This window comes from Scomber japonicus, chromosome 23, assembly GCF_027409825.1.
Source record: "Scomber japonicus isolate fScoJap1 chromosome 23, fScoJap1.pri, whole genome shotgun sequence".
Classification (NCBI taxonomy): Eukaryota; Metazoa; Chordata; class Actinopteri; order Scombriformes; family Scombridae; genus Scomber; species Scomber japonicus.
In genome coordinates this window covers 25,332,401-25,357,680 of record NC_070600.1, presented here as the reverse complement: position 1 = coordinate 25,357,680, position 25,280 = coordinate 25,332,401, and the positions used below count along the sequence as shown (strand labels likewise).

The window sequence follows — 25,280 nt, the reverse complement described above, 5'->3', positions numbered from 1 at the left end:
CTCTGATTTTACCGATCCTCCTCTCCTCTCTGCTAGCTTCACTTCTTTCTCTCCAAACCTTCAGACGAGCTTTTATTAAATCTGTCTTCGTGTTTCTGTCCTCAGACGAGAAGCAGCGACGTCTGCTGGACGAAGACGGAGCGCTGGAGATGACGGCCGGCCGCGTGGACCGAGACGTGGTGAGTCGGGTTCGGACAGAGCTCAGTACTTTAACAGTACCGACCGAATTACATCGATACTATGAGTACTGATTCACGTCAAATCAAGCAGGGCCGAACTTCGGCCCATCCAGACGGAATACGAGCTAAAGCAGAGAGATGAGATTTATATTCTGTGCTTAAAGGTGCAGTTCCTCCTTTCACCAGCAGGGCGCTAGATGAGAAATATCATAAACATTACATCTACTAAACTATAATAGCACTAAAGTTACACAGATGCATTGTGGGAAACAGTGCTAATAATTATGTTTATGTTGGGTACCGATACCGAACACTGAGTACTGGTACCGGTTAACACGTGAAAGCTACCGAACCCTAGTGGTGAGATGGCTGATCTGATCTGAGAGCAGCTGATCTGAGAGCAGCTGATCTGATCTGAGAGCTGCTGATCTGGTCTGAGAGCAGCTGATCTGAGAGCAGCTGATCTGAGAGCAGCTGCAGGTCAGTGAGGGTCACAGCAGCACTAATAACACGAAGGATTTAAACAGTGATTGAAGAACGTGGTGTTTTTAGCTTGGAGGAAATCTGCTTATATAAAAGTGAGATGAAGGGCGTCTGCTGTGTTAGCTCAGGAGGTTTAATCATTAATCAGCTGAATCAATGTCAGCGAGCTGAAGGTGAAACATTAAATCTGCTTCTGTTTGTTTTAACAGCAAATCCTGAATCACATCCTGGACGACATCGAGTTCTTCGTCACCAAACTGCAGAAAGCTGCCGAAGCTTTCAACGAGCTCAGCAAGAGGAAGAAGACCAAGAAAGGGAAGAAGAAAGGTCCAGGAGGTGAGGAGGAGGAGGAGAGGGTAGGAGGAGGAGGAGGAGGAGGAGGAGGGGGGGGGAGGAGGAGAAGGGTGGGGGGGGAAGAGGAGGAGGAGAGGAGGGGGGGGGGAGGGGAGGAGGAGGAGAAGGGTGGGGGGGAAGAGGAGGAGGAGGAGAGGAGGGGGGTGGGGGGGAAGAGGAGGAGGAGGAGAGGAGGGGGGGGAAGAGGAGGAGGAGGAGAGGAGGGGGGGGGAGTAGGAGGAGAAGGGTGGGGGGGAAGAGGAGGAGGAGGAGAGGAGGGGGGGGGAGTAGGGAGGGAGAGGGGGGGGGAGTAGTAGGGAGGAGGAGGAGAGGGAGGGAGGAGGAGGAGGAGGAGGAGGAATAGGAGGAAGAGGGGGAGGAGGTGGGGTAGTAGGGAGGAGGAGAGGAGGAGAGGAGGACGAGGAGGAAGAGAGGAGGAGGGGGGAGTAGTAGGGAGGAGGAAGAGAGGAGGAGGGGGGAGTAGTAGGGAGGAGGAAGAAGAGAGGAGGAGGAGGAGGGGGGGAGTAGGGAGGGAGAGGGGGGGAGTAGGGAGGGAGAGAGGGGGGAGTAGTAGGGAGGAGGAAGAAGAGAGGAGGAGGACGAGGAGGAAGAGAGGAGGAGGGGGGAGTAGTAGGGAGGAGGAAGAGAGGAGGAGGGGGGAGTAGTAGGGAGGAGGAAGAAGAGAGGAGGAGGAGGGGGGGGAGTAGGGAGGGAGAGGGGGGGAGTAGGGAGGGAGAGAGGGGGGAGTAGTAGGGAGGAGGAAGAAGAGAGGAGGAGGACGAGGAGGAAGAGAGGAGGAGGGGGGAGTAGTAGGGAGGAGGAGGAGGAGGAGGAGGGGGAGGGAGAGAGGGGAGGAGAGGAGGAGGAATAGAGGGAGAGAGGAGGAGGAGGAGGAGGAGTAGAGGGAGAGAAGGAGGAGGAGGAGGAGTAGAGGGAGAGAGGAGGAGGAGGAGGAGGAGGAGGAGTAGAGGGAGAGAGGAGGAGGAGGAGGAGGAGTAGAGGGAGAGAGGAGGAGGAGGAGGAGGAGTAGGAGGAGGAGGAGGAGGAGTAGGAGTAGAGGGAGAGAGGAGGAGGAGGAGGAGTAGAGGGAGAGAGGAGGAGTAGAGGGAGAGAGGAGGAGGAGGAGGAGGAGGAGGAGTAGAGGGAGAGAGGAGGAGTAGAAGGAGAGAGGAGAAGGGGGGAGGAGGAGGAGGAGGAGGAGGAGGAGTAGAGGGAGAGAGGAGGAGGAGTAGAGGGAGAGAGGAGGAGAGAGAGGAGGAAGAGAAAAAAGGATGAGAGGAGGAGAAGAAGGAAGGGAGGGGGAGAAGAGAGAGAGAGAGAGAGAGGAGGAGGAGAAGAGAGGAAGGGAGGAGGAGGAGGAAGAGAGGAAGGGAGGAGGAAGAAGAGAAGAGAACAGGAAGAGAGGAGAAGGAGGAGAAGAGAGGAAGCGAGGAGGAGGAGAAGGGTGGAGGAGGAGGAGGTGGAGGAGGAAGAGGAAAAAGGAAGAGAGGAGGAAGAGAAAAAAGGAAGAGAGGAGGAGGATGGGGGGAAAGGAGGAGAGGAGAGAGGAGGAGGAGGAGGAAGAGAAAAAAGGAAGAGAGGAGGAGGAGGAGACAACAGCTTTTTATCCTGCAGTTCTTTTAACTGTAAAACCACAGAAGAAGAAGAAGAAATGTGATGAAAGATTCAAACACCAGAAATAAAAGTTAAAATAAAACTTCATCTGTTAATTAAACATTAAACTAAAACACACTTTGTTCTGTTTAACAGTTAAATTCATTAAATATTAAACCAGCTGTAACGATCACATGACCTCAGGCTGTTTAGTGAGTTACGAGGCCCTCTGCTGGCCAGACGACGTAATTACACCTAATAATAACTTTAATCATGAGGCCCTCTGCTGGCGGGATGATGTAATTACACCTAATAATAACTTTAATTATGAGGCCCTCTGCTGGCCAGACGATGTAATTACACCTAATAATAACTTTAATCATGAGGCCCTCTGCTGGCGGGATGATGTAATTACACCTAATAATAACTTTAATTATGAGGCCCTCTGCTGGCCAGACGATGTAATTACACCTAATAATAACTTTAATTATGAGGCCCTCTGCTGGCGGGATGATGTAATTACACCTAATAATAACTTTAATATATAACAGCTGCTTTTATAAATACATGAAGCTTAAAGTGATTAAATTACACAAACCAAGTTCTTCACAATAAAAGGATCAAAAACAATAATTAAAAAAATAATAATAAGATTAATTCATGTAATATAAAAGCAGATTTAACACCCGCCTTTTAAATCTGGCATTTAATTTAAATTAATTTAATTTATTAATCTTTTATTTAATATTTTAACCTGTTTTTTACTACGTAGACTTTTATTTTTATTTTATTTTTATTACCTGATTTTAATATTATTATTACTCCTCACATGTTTTACCCACTTTATTCTGTAGTGACTTCATTTTATTTATTTATTATTACTTTTTATTTTATTTGGGTATTCTTAATTTTTTACATTTTTATTCTACCTTTCCTCTCTCACTCTTAACCCTTTATGAAGTAATTTATACAGTTTGATTCATAACTTTATTTTTTATTTTTTTGCATCGTTCACACAATAAAAGCAGCTCCAGGTGTTTTAAAATTAAATAAATCACATACAGAAAGAAGAAAAAAGAAACATTAATATAATATAAGATGGAAAATAAAAATTTTAAAAAGCAATATTTATCAAAATAGTAATAATAATGACAAAGTAAAGGAATCTACAACATAGAATAAATACAGTATATAAACAAAGTATATAAAATCAAGTAAAATACAACATATTAAAAGCTGCAGGTGTGATTTAAAGAAAAGCAGCTGATAATAAAACAGAACAAATAAAAGACAAAGAAAAGGAATAAAAATAAAGAACAAATTATGAAAAATGCAGATTTATAACTTTAACAGTGAATCTTTTCTGCTTTTATGTTTTATTATTTGTATATTTATTTATTGTTGTTTTTATTGATGCTCTGTCTATTTTCCCCTCTGTGATATAACATATATTATAATGTTATTTCCTGTGATGTCCACTAGAGGGCGTTCTCACTCTGCGCTCCAAACCGCCCGGTGAGGACGAGTTCGTCGACTGTCTGCAGAAGTTCAAACACGCCTTCAATCAGCTGGTGAGACGTCCAGATGTTAGACAGGTCCAGATGTTAGCCACGTCCAGATGTTAGACAGGTCCAGATGTTAGACACGTCCGGATGTTAGACAGGTCCAGATGTTAGACGGGTCCAGATGTTAGCCACGTCCAGATGTTAGACACGTCCAGATGTTAGACGGGTCCAGATGATAGAGGCGTCCGGATGTTAGACAGGTCCAGATGTTTGATGTGTCCAGATATTAGATGCGTCCAGATGTTAGATGTCCAGATGTTAGATGTCCAGATGTTTGACGTGTTTCTGTCTTCAGGGGAAATTGAAGGATCACATCCAGAACCCGAGCGCTGTGGAGTTGGTCCACTTCCTGTTCAACCCTCTCAGGATGGTCAGTCAGCTGATTTATATTTACATAAAAACATTTAAACACACGGCGGCAGATTTAACACAGCAGGATATTCTCCTTCCTCTCCCTCTTCTCCTTCCTGTCCCTCGTGTCCTTCCTGTCCCTCGTGTCCTTCCTGTCCTTCCTCTCCTTCCTCTCCTTCCTGTCCTTCCTGTCCCTCGTGTCCTTCCTCTCCTTCCTGTCCCTCCTCTCTTTCCTGTCCCTCCTCTCCTTCCTCTCCTTCCTGTCCTTCCTGTCCTTCTGTCCTTCCTGTCCCTTGTGTCCTGCAGGTGATCCAGACCGGCGGAGTGGATCTGGCCCGCAGCGTTGTGGTTCCTCTGCTGACCAGAGAAGCCATCGACTTCCTTCACATGACGGGGTCGGCGGAGGAGAGGCACCTGTGGGTGACGCTGGGAGAAGGATGGACCAAATGCAGGTGAGACGAAGAGCCGACTCACAGCTGTTCAGAGCAGAGACGCGTGTCTGTGTTCTGAGTTTGACATACCACAGAAAAGTGTGTTGTTAACCACCCTGCCAAATTTGAATGATTAAAAAAATCAGCTGACCGCCGAGTCAGCTGAAGCCTTGCCTCCTACCAAGTGTCACCTGTCAATCAAAGTCACCACCTCTACCAGAAACATGGTCGCTACATCTGAGAGCTTTCTGCTGCTAACTCGGCTGCTAGCTCGGCGGCTAACTCAGCTAGCTGGCTAACTGTAGACTGTAGTAGTAGTAGTGCTAACTCAGCTAACTGGCTAACTGTAGACTGTAGTAGTAGTAGTAGTGTGTGCTGAATGTATTTCTACCTCTACAGCAGCAGGGCGGGTTTATGCTAATCCTAGCTCCACAATTCAAATCTAAATGGTTGAAATGCTTTTTAACCTTTTTTAGAAATACATTTATGACCTATTTAATGTGTTTAGAAGAAAATGTCTGAATTCACTTTACACAGTCTTTAACACCGAGCTGCTGAATCTGCAGGTTGGAGTGGCCAAAGGATCATTACTTCCCCCCCTGTGTGCTGAGGTTTCGGGACGGCTGGGAGCCTCCAGCGTTGCCGCCGGCGACCCAAGAGCTGGACCTGAGTCAGCTGACCGAGAGCCTCGCCAACGCCGACATCCAGAGACAAGAGGAGCTGAGGATGCGATTGGCTCAGGAGGTATGACATCATGCTGCTCAATTAATCTAATAATGATCGTGATTAAGGTTTAGGGGCTCGATTTAAGATTCAGTTTGTGTTTCCTGTCTCTCAGCAGTCGGGGGTGCAGAGGTTCCCTCCTGCAGACGGGTACGCCTTCAGCTCCGCCTACAAACGCATGCAGATCCTGGACCAGGACTCGGCCATGGCCGCCTTCAAGCAGGCCATCAGCCGCCGAGTGGACCGGTAACTCTGAGGTCACATGACGCCGCGGAGAACTGCTCCCACTTCACCTTCCGCTGGGTCCTAAAACCCTCCAGCTCTGTTTCTGACTCTCGTACTTCTACTGATTCTGATTCTGATCCTGACTCTTTGAAATCTTTTTCTCGCTGAATCTTCTTAAATTTCGTGTCTCTGTAATTTGAGGTGAAGTTGGGACGCTTCTCCTCGGCGGAAACGTTCCTCACGTCCACCAGCTGTTAAATTCATAATTAATAATTCATAATTATAATTCATCACATTTAACAGCCAAATTCAAACATGGAAAAATTCAGTAGAGAAATGTTTAAACTGTTTTGAGTATTTGTGTTTTATTCTTTTTCTGTGTGATGTATCAGATGTTTTAAACTTATATATTAATATTAGTCCACACATACAGTATCTGGATAAACATTTTATCGTACAGAGCCAAATTAAGAGAACAAATTAAAAGTTTGTTATCTGTTAATTAAATATTAGTAATTTGGAGCATTGAGTCATTTTAGTCGTAAAATGATCCAGAAATGAATGAATTTGTGCTCTTTAAATAGAGTTTAAACAATCTATTAATTATTCTTCCAGTAAAAATGCAGAATTTTTACTTATTTACATTTGATATTTTGTGTTATTTTTCTGGTTTAAAAAAAAAAAACATTTCATAATTTAGGTTTTGGGAAATTATGACTTCACTTTTTCACTTTTTTGTGACGTAAGAGTAATCAGATTATTGAGGATAATAAGGCAGATTAATTAATAATGAAAGTAACTGTTGGTTCAGATTAATGTGTTTTATAATTAGTCATTTACACTCTGAACTTTTTAAATTTTGTGTGTGTTTTTTGTTTTTTTTGGCGCCTTCTGGACTCCGTATGTTTCTGTGAACGCTGTGATTGGTCCTGATTGCGGACGCTGTGATTGGCTGATGTGTTTCAGGAGCTTTGACGGTGACAGCAGAGGCCAATCAAAACTGTTTGCCAAATCCAAATACGACTTCGTGGCGAGAAACAACACGGAGCTGTCGGTGCTGAAGGACGAGGTCGTCGAGGTAACCGAGCTTAGATTGGCATGATCTTACATCCTTCCTTCCTTCCTTCCTTCCTTCCTTCCTACCTAACACCATATCAACTAGTTAGGCATGATCTTACATTATAACTTTTATATTAAATAAAGCTAATGGAATACTATTGTTCATTTGTAACTAGGGATGTTTGATATTATCGGCTGATATTTACTTTAAAATGTAATATCGGGAAGTATCGGGTTTTTATAACCGATGTTTGTTCTGTAGGCTTCAGAATTTCCGAGCCTGTTTACCGGGGCGCGCTAGATGATGTAAACAACAACACGCTAGACTCACGGGTCGCTAACCATTGCTAACCGTGGCTAACAAGTTCATAGCGTCCACCGCCATGAACACTAACACACCAACAGAAACAAGGTTTAACCAGGCGGGGAGCTCCGGTCCTCTGAAATGAAGCCAACCAGGAAGTAACTTAGAGCTGCATTCTATCAAAAGGCCACCAGGGGGCGACCGTCTCTATACAAGTCAATAGAGAATTCACCAACTTCTCACTTGATTTCTAACCTCAGTAAACGTTTTCAAAATGTGTTTATGGTCTCAATCGCTAGTTTAAAGCCTTCTTCAATGCAGTATGATGTTCATTTGGGACATTTTGGCCTCCCTGATTTTATATGTGACGATAAAGCAGGGTATGCATTAGGGCGTGGCTACGTCCTGATTGACAGGTTGATTGACCAATGTCCTCGAGATCCAGCCCTCGTAACCATAGCAACCTCCCCGCTCCGCCCATGACTCCACCTCATGCCCATATAAGTAGAATCAGTGTTTTTATATTTCCCAGCATGCACCTGAAATTTTCAAGATGGCGCTGCCTAGATTAGAAACTATTGGCTTCCGAGCAGCAGTCCACAAACCAATGGGTGACGTCACGGATGTTACGTCTGTTTCTTTATACAGTCTGTGGTCAGAGCCTGAAAATATCGGTATCGGAAATTAAGAGTTGGGGAATATCGGATATCAGCAGAAAGTCAATTGTGGAGTCTCTGTTATTAAGTGATGAACTGTTCTGTCAGGTGATCGACGACAGGAAGCAGTGGTGGAAGGTTCGTAACGGCGGCGGGATGATCGGCTACGTACCGAACAACATCCTGGAGGTTACGAAAGCTGTGGACATAACGGGCCGAGGAGAACCGATCTACAGCCACACTATCCAGGTAACTACACACTATACACAACTACACACTATCCAGGTAACTACACACTATACACAACTACACACTATCCAGGTAACTACACACTATACACACAATACACACTATCCAGGTAACTACACACTATCCACAACTACACACTATCCAGGTAACTACACACTATCCACAACTACACACTATCCAGGTAACTACACACTATACACACAATACACACTATCCAGGTAACTACACACTATCCACAACTACACACTATCCAGGTAACTACACACTATCCACAACTACACACTATCCAGGTAACTACACACTATCCACAACTACACACTATCCAGGTAACTACACACACACACACACACACACACACACACACCTGTGTTGGATCATCGTCTCATCTTCAGTTTCGTGTTTATTTTTTCAACATTTGAAGCTTATGATGCCAAAGAAGGAGTTTGAGTTATTTAAGGTAGGACGAGGAGTGTGTGTGTGTGTGTGTGTGTGTGTGTGTGTGTGTGTGTGTGTGTGTGTGTGTGTGTGTAGTTAAACACAAGGGTGTGTGTGTGTATGTGTGTGTAGTTAAACACAAGGGTGTGTGTGTGTGTGTGTGTGTGTCTGCTTCGCTGCTCTTAAAGGAACAGTCTCACATTTCACAGCAGATGAGAATTAGGATCAATTTAACAAACTGAACCTTTAATTTAGCTCCATAATGATGAGCCACATGTTACGATGCAGATTCAGAGGTCTTCGAGTCAAGGAAGGAAGGGGGGAAGGAAAGGAGGAAGGGAAGGAGGGAAGAAGGAAGGACAGATGGAAGGACAGAATAAAGGGAGGAAGGAAGGAAAGAGGCAAGGGAAGAAGGAAGGAAAAGAACACAGGAAGGAAAGTGGGCCTGGGGGCCGGTCCCTGATTTAAAGTTATCAGGAGTTAATAACTCACGAGTTCCTGAATCTCATCTAGTTACTGTGATAAATGTCAGACTGCTCCTTTTAAGAGGGTTTTACTAGTTTAAGATCTTTATGTTTAGTTAAATATTAGAAGCTCGTTACTGTAGACGTTATTTATTATGTCTGTAGACAGTTTGCAGTGCTGTGAGTGAAACATCTTCATCATCATGTTTCATTTATGTTTCATTTCATGTTTCCAGCAATTACTGGGAGAGTTGAACGAGGTAAACATCAAACGACATGTTCAAATTTCATGTTCAGGCTTTAAAGGGTTAATTCACCCTAATACAGCTGATGACAGGAAATTATTTTCTAGATTTTAATGCTTTGAGATATTTGTCTTATTGAGTTTATAGTGTTCAGTGTATAGAGAGGAAGTGTCACGTTTTAGAGGAAGTGTCTTCATTAGGGCTGTCAAACGATTAATTTTTTAAATCGAGATTAATCGCAGAGTTTCCATAGTTAATCGAGATTAATGGCGTTTTGAATGTCATGTTTAAAATCCTGTTATTTTCCATTTGAAGGCAGTTTTAAGCCCATAATGTAAAGCATTTCTTACCAGAGTGTCTTAACTGGGAATCAATCACGGCTCTGCTGCGACTCCCACACTCCAAAATGGTCCTTTGGTGGAGCTGAGGCTGGCTTGGCTGCACCTGGGTGTTTAGCGTGGAGGTGCTAACTCAAACTCCACGTACTCCGGTGGTAGTTAAACTCTGTTTGACACAGGTTGCATTTTACTTTTGACTTGTCAACTGAAGCGTCTGGAAGTGTTTTAAAGTTAAACAAGCCGTTCAAAAGTCCAGTAGCTCTCTTACTTTCCATCAGCGCGGTAGGTTTACTGCAGGAGGCCACTTCAAAGCATAGCGCTACAGCTAGAGGAGCCGTCTACGGGGGAGTAGAAGGGACAAAAAGGCTTGCTACATTCAAATGAGATTAAATGCATTAATCTAATCGCGATTAACGCGTTAACGCTGACAGCCCTATTCTTCATGTTTTAGAGGAAGTGTCTTCATGTTTAAGAGGAAGTGCTTCATGTTTTAGAGGAAGTGCTTCATGTTTTAGAGGAAGTGCTTCATGTTTTAGAGGAAGTGTCTTCATATTTTAGAGGAAGTGTCTTCATGTTTTAGAGGAAGTGTCTTCATGTTTTAGAGGAAGTGTCTTCATGTTTTAGAGGAAGTGTCTTCATGTTTTAGAGGAAGTGCTTTGTGTCTTTGTGTCTCAGTCTTCTGTCCTTCTGTCAGAAACAGACAACGAGGACGGACTTCATCCCCAGTAAACCGGCAGCGGCTCCGATGCCGGCGGCTCCTTCGCCTCCTCCGGCGCCCGCCAGGCTCCCGACGCCGCCGCTGCCTCCTCCGGTCGCCGAGCCCCCCCGACCCAAAGCCAGCAGCAGCTCCGTGAGCCGGCAGAACAGCTCCACCTCCAGCGACAACGGCAGCGTCGCTATGAGAGACCATAGCAACCAGAGACCCGCCATCAGCCGTGAGTCCAGGCCGAGTCCTGACTGAGTCCAGACCAAGTCCCGACAGACCAAGTCCCGACAGACCAAGTCCCGACAGACCGAGTCCCGACAGACCGAGTCCCAACAGACCGAGTCCCAACCGAGTCCCGACCAAGTCCCGACCAAGTCCCGACAGCTCAAGTCCCGACAGACCGGGTCCAAACATACCGAGTCCTGACCAAAATTGGGTTTTACCTAAATTAAACTAGCAGATAACTTGATGGATCAATTGATCAGTTTTTTGTCTGAATGTAAAATAACAACTTTTACGTGATGTGACCTGCAGTGACCTTCATTCATCTGACAAACACAGACGTTAGCATTAATAATCACATCCAGATGTTTTCAGCGTGTCTCTCGTCGTCATGGTTACAGGCAGGAAGTCCAACATGGAGGAAGTTCAGGACGAGCTGATGCACAGACTGACGCTCGGTCGCAGCGCTCAGAAGAAGTTTCCCGCTTCGTCTCGCAGCAGCAACAACCTGCCGTCCCTCAACATCTCGTACGACTCGACTGCTGACGACGTCAAAGGCTGGCTGGAGGCCAAAGGCTTCAGCCCTGTGTGAGTTATACTATAATATAATAATACTATTACACCAACCTGATAATAACTGTATCTATGGTTACAGCACCATCACCAGTCTGATAATAACTGTATCTATGGTTACAGCACCATCACCAGTCTGATAATAACCGTATCTATGGTTACAGCACCATCACCAGTCTGATAATAACCGTATCTATGGTTACAGCACCATCACCAGTCTGATAATAACCGTATCTATGGTTACAGCACCATCACCAGTCTGATAATAACCGTATCTATGGTTACAGCACCATCACCAGTCTGATAATAACCGTATCTATGGTTACAGCACCATCACCAGTCTGATAATAACCGTATCTATGGTTACAGCACCATCACCAGTCTGATAATAACCGTATCTATGGTTACAGCACCATCACCAGTCTGATAATAACCGTATCTATGGTTACAGCACCATCACCAGCCTGATAATAACTGTTCCTATGGTTACAGCACCATCACCAGCCTGATAATAACTGTATCTATGGTTACAGCACCATCACCAGTCTGATAATGACCGTATCTATGGTTACAGCACCATCACCAGTCTGATAATAACCGTATCTATGGTTACAGCACCATCACCAGTCTGATAATAACTGTATCTATGGTTACAGCACCATCACCAGTCTGATAATAACCGTATCTATGGTTACAGCACCATCACCAGCCTGATAATAACCGTATCTATGGTTACAGCACCATCACCAGCCTGATAATAACTGTATCTATGGTTACAGCACCATCACCAGTCTGATAATTACTGTCTCTATGGTTACAGCACCATCACCAGCCTGATAATAACCGTATCTATGGTTACAGCACCATCACCAGCCTGATAATAACTGTATCTATGGTTACAGCACCATCACCAGTCTGATCATAACTGTATCTATGGTTACAGCACCATCACCAGCCTGATAATAACTGTATCTATGGTTACAGCACCATCACCAGCCTGATAATAACTGTATCTATGGTTACAGCACCATCACCAGTCTGATAATAACCGTATCTATGGTTACAGCACCATCACCAGTCTGATAATAACCGTATCTATGGTTACAGCACCATCACCAGTCTGATAATAACTGTATCTATGGTTACAGCACCATCACCAGCCTGATAATAACTGTTCCTATGGTTACAGCACCATCACCAGCCTGATAATAACTGTATCTATGGTTACAGCACCATCACCAGTCTGATAATGACCGTATCTATGGTTACAGCACCATCACCAGTCTGATAATAACTGTATCTATGGTTACAGCACCATCACCAGTCTGATAATAACTGTTTCTATGGTTACAGCACCATCACCAGTCTGATAATAACTGTTTCTATGGTTTCAGCACCATCACCAGTCCTGATAATAACTGTTTCTATGGTTACAGCACCATCACCAGTCTGGGTGTTCTGACCGGCGCTCAGCTCTTCTCTCTGAACAAAGAGGAACTGAAGACGGTTTGTCCCGACGACGGCGCTCGAGTCTTCAGTCAGGTGACCGTCCAGAAGGCGGCGCTGGAGGTGGGTGCTGCTCCTACACCATGACATCATCACAAAAACACACATCTGTCATGTTCACGCTTCTTTTCCTTTTGATACGAAATAAATTCTTAAATATCTCATTTAAGAATTTAGAGGGAAAAGACATTATATTATTGTGTATTAGAAGAAGAAGAAGAAGAAGCTTTATTGTCATTGCACAGAGAGATATCATTACATTTCCTTTGGCAGCAAAACTTTTAGTGCTATTGGGTTTTATTGGTATTATTGGTGCTATTGGGTTTTATTGGTATTATTGGATGTTATTGGTGTTAATGAATATTATTAATATTATTGGTGTTATTGGTGTTATTGGGTATTATTTGTATCATTAGATGGCATTATTAGTAGTAGTAGTAGTATTGGGTATTAGTAGTAGTAGTATTATTGGGTAGTAGTAGTAGTAGTAGTAGTAGTATTATTGGGTAGTAGTAGTAGTAGTAGTAGTAGTATTGGGTAGTAGTAGTAGTAGTAGTAGTAGTAGTATTATTATTGGGTAGTAGTAGCAGTAGCAGTATTATTATTATTAGTAGTATTGGGTAGTATGTAAGTGTGGAGTCTTTAGGAATCTCATGATTATATTTAGAACCTGGAACTGCTCTGCTGTGTAACAGTGAGAGCAGAGATATTATTGATCTATTGGTTATTGAATATTGGATATTATCAGATGTTGTTGAGCGTTCGTTAGCTCCTGCAGATCAGAGAGTTTCCAGACAGCTGATTGGTTCATCAGACAAACATGAGCAGCAGCAAACAGGACGAGCTTTGAACCCATGACCCTCTCCTGTAGTTAGAGGAGCAGCTCAGAGTGATTATGAGTGAAATCTGTTGCTATAGTTGCTGAATTCATCCATAATGATGCCTGTGACTGGATGTTTGTTGTTGAAATGCATCCTGGGAGTCGTAGTTTATCACACGTTGCTAAGTTCATGTTAAACAGACAAATCTCAGCTCTTTTATTCTGAAAGTGTGTGTTTGGGTTAGGGTTAGTTCCTGTTTGGAAGCTCGGCCTGGCTGCAGGTCTGTTTCTGTCTTTACGTTTTCTATCCCCCAACTCTGCCAAGGTCTGGTGTTTGGTCTCTATCCCCCTCTGCAGGTTTTCTTCTGACCCTCCTTTGATCTTCTGATTCTGTTACTACATTCATTAAGGTATCGTGTTCACATTCAGACCTTCTGGACTCGCTTCTGTCGGCCAGATTTAAAGGAATAATACACCAAACATCAGATTTAAGACTCTGAGCTCCTCAGTCTGATTGGGACGAGACCATTAAGACTCCTGAGACTTTACTTCATCTTTTTGACTTGAGATGACTGATCGTCCCAAAGACACGCACACACACACACACACACACACACACACACACACACACACACACACACACACACCACAACCCAATCAGGTTGTTTGATCTGTTGGACTTTGACTGGTTGGGGATCAAAGAGTCTCCTGTACTTGGGGATCGGTTAATGTTGATTTAAGACTTGTTGGTCCATCTTGAGACTGTTCTGCCTGGACCAGAGACCCGTCTGGACCAGAGACCTGACTGGACCAGAGACCCGACTGGACCAGAGACCCGAGACCCGACTGGACCAGAGACCCGAGACCCGACTGGACCAGAGACCCGACTGGACCAGAGACCCGACTGGACCAGAGACCCGACTGGACCAGAGACCCGACTAGACAAGAGTTAGTTGGGGACCCCCCCCCCCCCTTGTCTCAGGACCGGTTCCTGTCTTTGGGTCGTCCTCATGTGACAGTCAGCTGTTTCTAATCTTTAGGATCTGGCCGTCAGGACGAGTCTGTGCTCGTTGTGTAGCAGCATCATAAGTTAGCTTCAGTTAGCTTCCCTCACCACCTGTGACCTCTGACCTCTGACCCTGAACCCAGGTCTCTCACCCTCACCTGCCCCCCCCCCCCCTCACACACCTGTAGAGACCAGGAAGTAGAGTTTCTATTGACTGGAATGAGATCTGAAGAGACAAACACGCTTAGCTTTGATTGATTGGCGACATCACAAATAACTGATTATAAAACTTATTTATTTCTTCTTTTGTACAATCTGATTTAATTTGGTTTTAATTTCCATTTATTCTAAAAACATTATTCTAAAGTCAGTATTTCCATCATTTATAATCTGAAGGTTTAAAGTGAATCAGAGCCGATCTGATACTAATATTAGTATTGATCTCATTCAGGTTTATTTATGTTTTCTACTGAAAGTCAGTCAACAGAAAACAGGAAATACCCAAACCCAGGTCGTACAAAACCAGATATTCACAATTCACTTTACATTCTTTCTTTCTTTCTTTTTATTTTCAAAGAATGTAAATGAAAAGTTTCACTCTGAGATTTCATTCTGCTTCATCCTGTAGATAAAATGTGTAGTTCAGAGTTTTCAGAGATTCCTACAAATTAAAAGACTCAGACTCTTCATGTATTATAAACTGAAGGTTATCCGTGTTGGTGAGTATGAGCAGTGACGTCGTCTCTGTGGGAATCTCTGAGTTTAAAACCTTTATTCACCTTTTTACTGCAGCTGGTCACACAGAGGTCAGATTAACACAGAACTACCCAAACTACACTTTCATTAATAAATAATACAGAAACAAACCTTATTATATTTCATATGTTAAATAATAATGTATTCATGTCTGTATGTTAATAAAGTAAAGAATGATCACTACACATTTATATATTTATGTAACAATTAATATTAATTTATTCATCAATAAGTAATTTATTAAAGATGAAACATTATTAATGTATAAATGTCATTAACATGGACATGATACATGTTTTTATTTATTAATAGATAAATAAAACAAATACACACTTTACAACAAATAATTAACTTCAGTAAATGTTTGTATGTTAATAAGTTCGTACTAATATACAAATGTAAAAATATGTTGTAAATTAATGTTAATTTGTAGATTTGTAATCATACATTTAAGTAATTTATGTTTAATTTAATTATATCTAATTATTATATTATTTCAGTATTTATGTATGCATACAATTAAATTAATTTAATTATGTATTTTTGTCACTATTTAAGCATCTTTTTAAATTTTTTAGAAAAAGTCATTTTTCGTCTTCCGTACATTTCTGCTCTCATCAAATTTAAAAATGAGCCTTTAGAGCAGTTTCAGTTTATGACGTTTATGTCTCAGTCTGATGTTTGTGTGACCAGTTTTAGAGGAACCAGTTTTTTACCCAGCATGCACCCTGACTCACCAGCTGATGTAGAGATGTTCATCCTCGCTCTTTACAGCCGCAGCAGACGCCAAAACACCACTGGCTGTTTTTACATGAAGCCTTAAATCTTATATTCAACCCTTTTACCCAAGACATTAAAATATAACATATATAAATATATAATATATATATAATATATATGTATAACATATAATAATGATGTAAATGTATTTAATGTAAACTGAGCAGAGCTTTGTGGAAGTGTGGAGTTTATTGTAGAACCATTAGAGCCATCAGTCTTCATCCTCATAACTACTATCTTATTAAAACTATTAACTCAACCCTAACCCTTCTATACTAAATATAATATTTAATATGTTTATATTTTGGGCCACTTGAGGAAAAGTCGTCAAATTTCAGAATAAAAGACATTTAGGATGTTTTTACAAGCTGTTAAATTTAACCTGACCATTATGTAAGGGGTTAAGAAGTCAGAAAATGTATAAAAATTTGGGAAATACAAATTTAAAAAACATTTTTAAAAATTTAGAAAAATAAAATTTTTTAAAAATGCCAAAGAAATTGGGAAAATATAAGGTTGTTTTTTTTCTAATTGTTTAAAAAAAATCTACCACCTAAACAAAGGAAAATGTATAAAAAGTTGGGGAAATACAATTTAAAAAAATACGTTAAAAAAAATTGGGAAATTACAATTAAAAAAAAAATTAAAAAATTTGGGAAAAAATATAATTTAAAAAATTCTAAAAATAAAAAAAAAATCTCGATTAATATCATTTTTAAAAAAGTAAATAAATGTGTACTACCTAACAAAAGTAAAACATTTTAATTTCTTTGCATTTTGGGCCACTGTAGGAAAAGTCATCAAATTTCAAAATAAAAGCACATCTGGTTGTTAGATAGTAAACTGTTAGAGAGGTTCATGTAACGACAGCCAGCAGCAGGAAGCTCGCTAGAGACGCTCAGTCGCTTCACAGCAGCGAGACGCCACTCTGTGTTTGACTTCCTGTCTCTAACCAGCTGTTTGTCTCTCTGCTTCTCTGCTCTGCTTCCTTCCTGTTTGCTCTCTGGATCTTCCTCCTCTTCTTCCTCTTCCTCTTCCTCTTCCTCTTCTCTGTGTCTCCAGAAGAGTTCAGGCTCTGAGCTCCAGCAGATCATGAGGAGGCGGCAGGAGAAACTAGCAGCCAGCACCTGTGATTCAGGGGTGGAGTCTTTTGATGAAGGCAGCACCCACTGAGCTCTTCCTCCTCCTCTTCCTCTTCCTCTTCCTCCTCCTCTTCCTTTTCCTTCCTCTTACTTTATTTTTATTTCTTTTCTCGCTGTCTCTCTCGCTCTCTTCGACCCTCAGGCGGCGGCTGACCACGCAGAGTTCGTGGAGATCATGCGGCGCCGGCAGGAAATCCTCAGCTCGTCTCCATAGCAACGCCCTCACCAGATAATCTGCCACGTTTTGCCTGAATGAAGCTCATGTGAACACTTCTCTGGGATTCTGGGTGATTTTTGTCTTTTTGTTTGAACACAAAGTGAAGATCAGCTGCTCAGTAAAACAAACCTCTCAGTATTAACGTAGCACGGCGGCTAATGTTCGTTAGCTTCAGTTTGAGCTGCAGATGAGTTTTCATCACATTGGAGTCGCAGCGATCAGCAGCGAGAACGTTTGAAGGTATTTTAGGATCCTCAAAGACTCTGAAGCGTGAGGACGTGAGAAGGATCGGTGGAATAAACGATGGAAAAGATTTGAACCTGTTTCCAAAGTTGTAAACAACCAAAAACAAACTTTAAATGTATTAATTTAATTATCCTGAAACTTCTCGTCTCTGAACACGTGAAAACGACCTGGTAATAAAACTTTTGTCTCGTTGCAAGTTGTGAAACAGATTAGAAATCATTTGAGTCGTAAAGCAGAAACATTTAACCTTTGACCTCGTTGGAGCTGCGATGACATCATCACAAACCAGTTAGAGCCGTAACCTTGGAAACGGACGGTAACATCAGAGCATCGTGTCTACAGGGAGAAGTAGGACAGTGTTTAGTGAAAACTCGGAAATTCAGACTTCCGAGTTAAAAAAACCCGGAAAGATTTTAGGAACTTTCTTCTGGATGATTTATGAGCACAAAACATCTTATTCCATATTTAATATATATATATATATAATATTTAATAATCAGAATAATGTTTCTATCTTCGTATATTTCAGGTTTCTAAAGTCGAGTCTTTGTGGATTCTTTAAATATCTTCAGAGTTTTTAAAGGTTTGAACTTTGTGACTTTAATGTGACGTAAAAATCTGCAGCTGCTAAATAAACTGAGTCCTTCACAATAAAAGCGTAGTCCTTCACAATAAAAGCGTAGTGACTGTCGGCCTGAATAGATTTAGAGACTGATGAATATAAATGTACATGTTGAGATTTTTGGGGGATAAAGAGAAATATTATATTATATTCTTTTTTCTTTTTTTCAATGTTTATTCCAAAAGTTGAAATAATAAATATATAAAATAATAAAAATGAATCATGTGAAAAAGCAAAGAAGGGAAAATGATGTCCTTGAAATGAAGAAGATGTTTATTATAATGTTTAATTTATGAGCCAGCAGTGATTTAGAGTTAGAGACGTAATTTGATTGATTGATTTTTTTGGCGATCAGCATTTTTTGCACAATAAGGAGAAAAATCAGTTTAGTGTTTAAATCATTTTCTGCTTCAGTCACTTTTACTCCAGCGCTAGATTAAAGTTACAGTTTCATGTTAAATTAATATAATAATAATAATAATAATAATAAATCTGAACCCTTAAACAGGAAGCAGGTTAAATATAAACTTAAATATAAATTAGGGCTGTCAGAGTTAACGTGTTAATCGCGATTAGATTAATGCAATCCATAACGTGTTAATTGGTTTTAATCTCATTGTAATGTGTCAAGCCTTTTTGTCCCTTCTACTCCCCCGTAGACGGCTCCTCTAGCTGTAGCGCTATGCTTTGAAGTGGCCTCCTGCAGTAAACCTACCGCGCTGATGGAAAGTAAGAGAGCTACTGGACTTTTGAACGGCTTGTTTAACTTTAAAACACTTCCAGACGCTTCAGTTGACAAGTCAAAAGTAAAATGCAACCTGTGTCAAACGGAGTTTAACTACCACCGGAGTACGTGGAGTTTGAGTTAGCACCTCCACGCTAAACACCCAGGTGCAGCCAAGCCAGCCTCAGCTCCACCAAAGGACCATTTTGGAGTGTGGGAGTCGCAGCAGAGCCGTGATTGATTCCCAGTTAAGACACTCTGGTAAGAAATGCTTTACATTATGGGCTTAAAACTGCCTTCAAATGGAAAATAACAGGATTTTAAACATGCAATTCAAAACACCATTAATCGTGATTAACTATGGAAACTCTGAGATTAATCTCGATTAAAAGATTAATCGTTTGACAGCCCTAATATAAATGTAATGTTACCAGTTATCTCATTTACACCTAAAGTAAAACAAATAGATTCAATATATTTTGAGTTCTGTCTCCTATTAAAGTATAAAAATGATCATAATGGTAAAAACTACTGAATGTTTATTAGAGAGAGAAATGAAACATTAATATCAAACATATATTAGTAGTTAAACTGAGTTTTATCTTTTCTATTAAAGTATAAACTGATCAACAAGCTTTAATTAAACTGATTCATTCACATATTAAACATCTGAACCAACAATGCTGCTGAACTCTGTTTCCTGTTTAAAGGTTTTAAACTTAAACCAGAAGCTGAACTCTTTTATTTCCTCTTCCTGTTGAGCTTTTTACTCATGAGAGTTAAAAATCACCAAGAATCAAGTTTATATTTCCACTGATGTGTTTCAGTGTCTGATCGCTGTGGATGAAGCACAGTAGCTCGGTTCATTATAGCACAATAAAACCTGATCATCATCATATTAAGCTATAAGTTATAATAACTATAATAACAGGACGGCTTCCTGTTGGTCAACTGCTCAAATCCACAGGTCAAAAAAATCAGTTTCCACACATTTACTTTAAAGCGGCTGAATCTGATGAATGATGTCATCGTTTAAAATGTGACACAAACAGATAAAAAGCTTCTTAAAGTTCAGTTTTCTTAATTTGCTGTAAATTCTCAAATACTGACAGAACAAGACTTTTATTTTCTTATCTCCTCTTCACTTCCTGTGTGCAAGAATTTGGGGAAAAAACCAATTAAAACTGAACTAGAGCTTAAAAACTGATGAGTCTGAATGTTATGGATTATTAACCCTTTACATCCTGATCATATTCTGACTCTGAATCATAAACTCACCATCAGTTATTAATAAATGTTTCATTCATCGTTATTGAAGCTGTTCAGACTGTATTCTGTTTATTTATGGAACATTTACAATCTCTGTTTTATAGAACATGAAAAATAAATCATGTTTAATGGTGACTGTTTCTCATAAAGCTGCAAAAAAAAACTCATTTTAGCATCCTGAGCTTCACTTTGAGGGAAAAGTCAGAATGTAAAGGGTTAATTCATCATTTACAAGCTAAACATCGTAGCACAGATAATTATACCAATCTATTATTATTATTATTATTATTATTAATGTTTGGGGTTATTTTCTCATGTTCGTGCTGGCTGCGGACTTTTTCCCTCGTTTCTATTTTATTTGAGAATTTACAGTAAAAAAAAATAAAAATCTTCATCTGTTAATATTTAAATAAAACGTTTCTCAGATAAAATGTACAAACACAAAGTGATGAAAGCAGCAGATGATCCTGATACAGCTGGAGAACATGTTATATTATGTTATATATAATAAATATGAATATTAAACGCTTGCAAACAGTTAACTTCTGTTTCCTTAGTCGACTGTAACCATTGTGAAAAGTGGACAAAATATAAAGTATGAAACTGTAATAACACTGGTTACTGCTCAGTAGTGTAACCATGGTAACGGTGGGATGATCAGTAGTGTAACCATGGTAACGGTGGGATGATCAGTAGTGTAACTATGGTAACGGTGGGATGATCAGTAGTGTAACTATGGTAACGGTGGGATGATCAGTAGTGTAACTATGGTAACGGTGGGATGATCAGTAGTGTAACTATGGTAACGGTGGGATGATCAGTAGTGTAACTATGGTAACGGCGGGATGATCAGTAGTGTAACCATGGTAACGGTGGGATGATCAGTAGTGTAACCATGGTAACGGTGGGATGATCAGATGAAAGTCGCTGTGTTTAGTTTCTAGAAGCCAATCAGAGAAAAGCTTTTGTATGTTTAGTCTTCATGGTGCCTTCTCCATTAAAATCTGCTCAACATGCAATAAAACATTTACTACAAGACCAGAAGCCTTGTGTTGTTTTTATTATATACTAACACTATACCAACATTATACTAACATTATATTATAGTAATGTTATATTATATTAATGTTATATTAACTGTGAAGTCTGAAACCAGGACGAGATGTTTTAGTTTAGATTCATTTAAACTTCTAGAATGATGTGATGTCATGTGAGGAAGGAAGGAAGGAAGAGACAGGAAGGAAAGATGGAAAAGGGGAAGTGAAAGAAGACAGGAAAAGAAGACACAAAGAAAAGAGGGAAGGAAAGGAATCAAGGACAGACAAATGGAAGGAAGGAAAAGAAGACAGGAAAGAGATGGTATGAAGGTAGATTTGTGTCTTTATTATTCAATCAAAGAAAAAAAGTGTTTGAATGCAAGCAGTGGTGGAGCTGATGGAGGCTGGGAGAGAAAAATAAAATAAAAACATGGATTCTACTTATATGGGCATGAGGCGGGGCCGTGGGCGGAGCAGGGAGGTTGCTATGGTTACGGGGGCTGGATCTGGAGGACATTGGTCAATCAACCTGTCAATCAGGACGTAGCCACGCCCTAATGGATACCCTGCTTTATCGTCACATATAAAATCAGGGAGGCCAAAATGTCCCAAATGAACATCATACTGCATTGAAGAAGGCTTTAAACTAGCGATTGAGACCATAAACACATTTTGAAAACGTTTACTGAGGTTAGAAATCAAGTGAGAAGTTGGTGAATTCTCCATTGACTTGTATAGAGACGGTCGCCCCCTGGTGGCCTTTTGATAGAATGCAGCTCTAAGTTACTTCCACGTTGTCTTCATGTCCTTTGATTGTTTAGTTTTTAGTTTAGTAATGTGTGTTTATGTGTGTTATGATGTGTGTGTGAAATAAAAAAAATATAAATATAAGCTGTAATTGTGTCATTAAGTTATTGTAAACCAGAGTTTTAAGGACACCACCCTAAACTATGCAAAGAAGAACTTGAACCTTTCCATCAGAGGAAGGACTTGGATTGAAGTATTGTTTTGGTTGTCAGCAAAAATATGTTAATCTTTAACTGTCGTTGGAGTTTATTATATTTTACCTTGACTTTTTATCAAAAAATTTCAACTTTTCATCTAAATTTCAACTTTTCATCTGAAAATTTCGATTTTTCATCTAAAAATTTCAATTTTTTATCTAAAAATTTCAATTTTTCATCTAAAAATTTCAACTTTTTATCTAAAAATTTCAACTTTTTATCTAAAAATTTCAACTTTTCATCTAAATTTCAACTTTTCATCTGAAAATTTCGATTTTTCATCTAAAAATTTAAATTTTTCATCTAAAAATTTAAATTTTTCATCTAAAAATCGAAATTTTTTATCTAAAAATTTCGATTTTTCATTTTTTTACTTTTTAGTTATCTTTAAATTTCAGGGAGGAAAAGAAGGCAGGAAGTAAAGTACTAAACATTTAACTCTGGTTTAGTTTTGAACGTAGAAAGTGAAACACAACGAAAACGTAACTGCAACATTTTATTTTGTTCAACACGCAAACACACATTAAAACTCTGTGACGACGATCTCACGTTCAAAGATCGTCTCTCCAAACTTTAAGTGACACAATGCACAAGAAGAAGAAAATGGCACCAATGACATACAAGTCTGGACTGGACACACTAAGCAAGAGAAGAAGAGACAGAAGATCAAGAAGAAGAAGAGGAGACAGTAGAAGAAGAAGAAGAAGAAGAAGGAGGGGTAGAAGAAGAAGAAGAGACAGAAGAAGAAGGAGTAGAAGAAGAAGAAGAGAGGAACAGCGTTGAGCTTCTGGAAACCGTCTTTTTTTAGTTTTTTTTTTTTTAGAGTTGTACCAAAGATCCACAGACGAGTTCTCCGTGTCCGTACGACTTCTAGAAACATCGCAGGTTTCCAATCGTCCAGCTGTTCACGGCAAATCCGAACCCAAATCCCCCCTCCCCCCCCCGCCCCCAAAAAAACCCCCCCAAAGCGTCGTCATAGTGATGGCTCAGGTAACGATGATTCACAGACACAACAAAGAAAAAGCTCTAAAAGCAAGGAGCTGACCTCCGGAGAGTTCAGCAGTGTTCAGTATGTACAGTACGGCTGATATCTAACAGTGACATCAACTGCTTTCAGATCCAGTGGAGACTCAAAAACCAAAAAAACACAAAAAAAGAGCCGAAACTTACTTCAGCGAGACGTTAAAGCGGTTAAAAGACTTCAGGTTGAACCACAAGGCCACCGATCAGCTCTCAGATCAGCTCTCAAACAGTCTGGAGGCCTTTTTATCATTTTTAGGGTTTTTTTTTTTTTTTTTACACACATTCATTATTTTCTTCAAATGTTTTACAAATTTGGATGCAAGGTGTGGCCAAAATAATGCGAACAGACTATCAGCTTTTCTTTTAATTCAATCGAAGCGTTTTTGGGAAGTTTAAATATTAGATCACATTTAAAACATTAATAATATTTATTTTAAATGTATTTTACATTAAAGGATGTTCACACGTAGCTGGTATCTGGAAAAACTGATTTATGTTCATCTACAGGAGAGTTTATGAAAGCTCCGGTTAAAACTAGTCACAGTATGAGTCAGATGTGTTTAATGTATTAATGTATTAATGAGGGTTCATGTAGATAAAAGTACGGTGGCTGAGAAGGGTCATAACACCTGCAAACTCAGAAAACACCTTCATCGATGTTACAAATATTCACAACACGAGCAAATAGGGAAACGAACTGCAGACTAGGTGAAAACTGAAATGTTTCCAGGGGGACCGTAATCAGCGACGGACCCACGCGGGGGCAACAGAGCCCCCTATAAATTAAAAACGAATATAGTCATATGACTCACCGTTTTGAACCTTTATCTGAGTACTTAATATGTTGGAATTACACATTACACTTACCTCTTTGGAAACTATTCTGTGTTTCTTTGTTTTCGGAAACAGGATGTGGGTCCGTCGCTGATTATGGTCCCCCTGGAAACATTTCCGTTTTCATCTAGTTGGCAGTTCGTTTCCCTATTTGCTCGTGTTGTGAATATTTGTAACATCGATGAAGGTGTTTTCAGGTGTTATGACCCTTCTCAGCCACCGTAGACAAACCTTTCTGCTGTGTACGATGTTTTTATGAATACCCGGCTACGTGTGAACACGGCCTAAATCATGACCTTTAAACATTTAACAAACCAAACTTGGGGCTAATGTTCCGAATGTTGAGTGAAAGCAGGAAGTAGGAACCACAAGGCCACAGATGGGAACATAAATTGAAAGTCAACACTGAAGTGTCTGAAGGCCTTTTTACGCACATTCATGGATTTTAATCAGGATACAAGGTGTGGTCAAAATAATGCGAACAGTCAATCTGCTTTTCTTTTGTTGGCAGTCAGTGTGAATATCAGCTTTTATTTTATTGGACCCTTAACGTTAATCTGCGCTCTTATTTTGACGACACCCTGTAACATCCTGAAGAGAAAGTGTAAAACTTTGTGTTGAATGAAGTCGACCACTCTGATCTGTTCAGTAGACATTCTCTACAGTCATGGAGGAAGAAGGACGTCAGCTTTTTCTTTTTTTTTTTTGTCTTTTCTTTTTTTTGTCCTTCAAGTCAAAAATGTTCAGTAGAAAGATAAAAGACAACAAAACGTTGGTAACTAAGTCGATCTGATAACTAGAGACACACCGATGCTTCAGAAAATGGCCTGACGACAGTTTTCTGTACACGAGTTGAGTGTTGGAGACAGAAACGCAGATATGCAGACGGCCACCAGGGGGCTCCAAAAACAACACGAGTCTCACAAGTTTTAAGCGTTTCAGGTTAAACTCTGAATTTGTTACAACGCTGCAAAAACTTCTCTGGAATCCAAAATTGTCCCGTAAACAGATTTCAGTAGAAGTACGTAAGATTTAGGAGATTAATAAAAACTATTATAATCTTTCCAAATGTAATAAAAAGCTTTTCTGTTTAGTTTGAATCCAAACTGTTTCATTATTTTAGGGATTTTACACCGAATTCTGTGATTAAAACTATTTTA

The 25,280-nt window shown here is 40.4% G+C and overlaps 1 protein-coding gene across 6 annotated transcripts in view; it reads left to right on the top strand.

The window, feature by feature from the left end:
- Positions 1 to 18,769, top strand: part of eps8a (epidermal growth factor receptor pathway substrate 8a) — a 43,307-nt gene extending 24,538 nt beyond the window's left edge. The window contains exons 9-21 of one of the 6 annotated variants that reach the window (XM_053343983.1): positions 106 to 179; positions 872 to 998; positions 4,071 to 4,159; positions 4,449 to 4,523; positions 4,811 to 4,956; positions 5,502 to 5,679; positions 5,777 to 5,808; positions 6,850 to 6,961; positions 8,011 to 8,151; positions 10,328 to 10,568; positions 10,963 to 11,149; positions 12,571 to 12,703; positions 17,065 to 18,769. In XM_053343983.1, the coding sequence (XP_053199958.1) occupies positions 106 to 179; positions 872 to 998; positions 4,071 to 4,159; positions 4,449 to 4,523; positions 4,811 to 4,956; positions 5,502 to 5,679; positions 5,777 to 5,808; positions 6,850 to 6,961; positions 8,011 to 8,151; positions 10,328 to 10,568; positions 10,963 to 11,149; positions 12,571 to 12,703; positions 17,065 to 17,175 (1,646 nt within the window). In that variant the 3' untranslated portion in view covers positions 17,176 to 18,769. Of the gene's footprint in view, positions 1 to 105; positions 180 to 871; positions 999 to 4,070; positions 4,160 to 4,448; positions 4,524 to 4,810; positions 4,957 to 5,501; positions 5,680 to 5,773; positions 6,043 to 6,849; positions 6,962 to 8,010; positions 8,152 to 10,327; positions 10,569 to 10,962; positions 11,150 to 12,570; positions 12,704 to 17,064 lie in introns of those variants that run through there. The other 5 variants (XM_053343980.1, XM_053343982.1, XM_053343981.1 and 2 more) reach the window with 5 other exon arrangements.
- Positions 18,770 to 25,280: the final 6,511 nt, after the last annotated feature.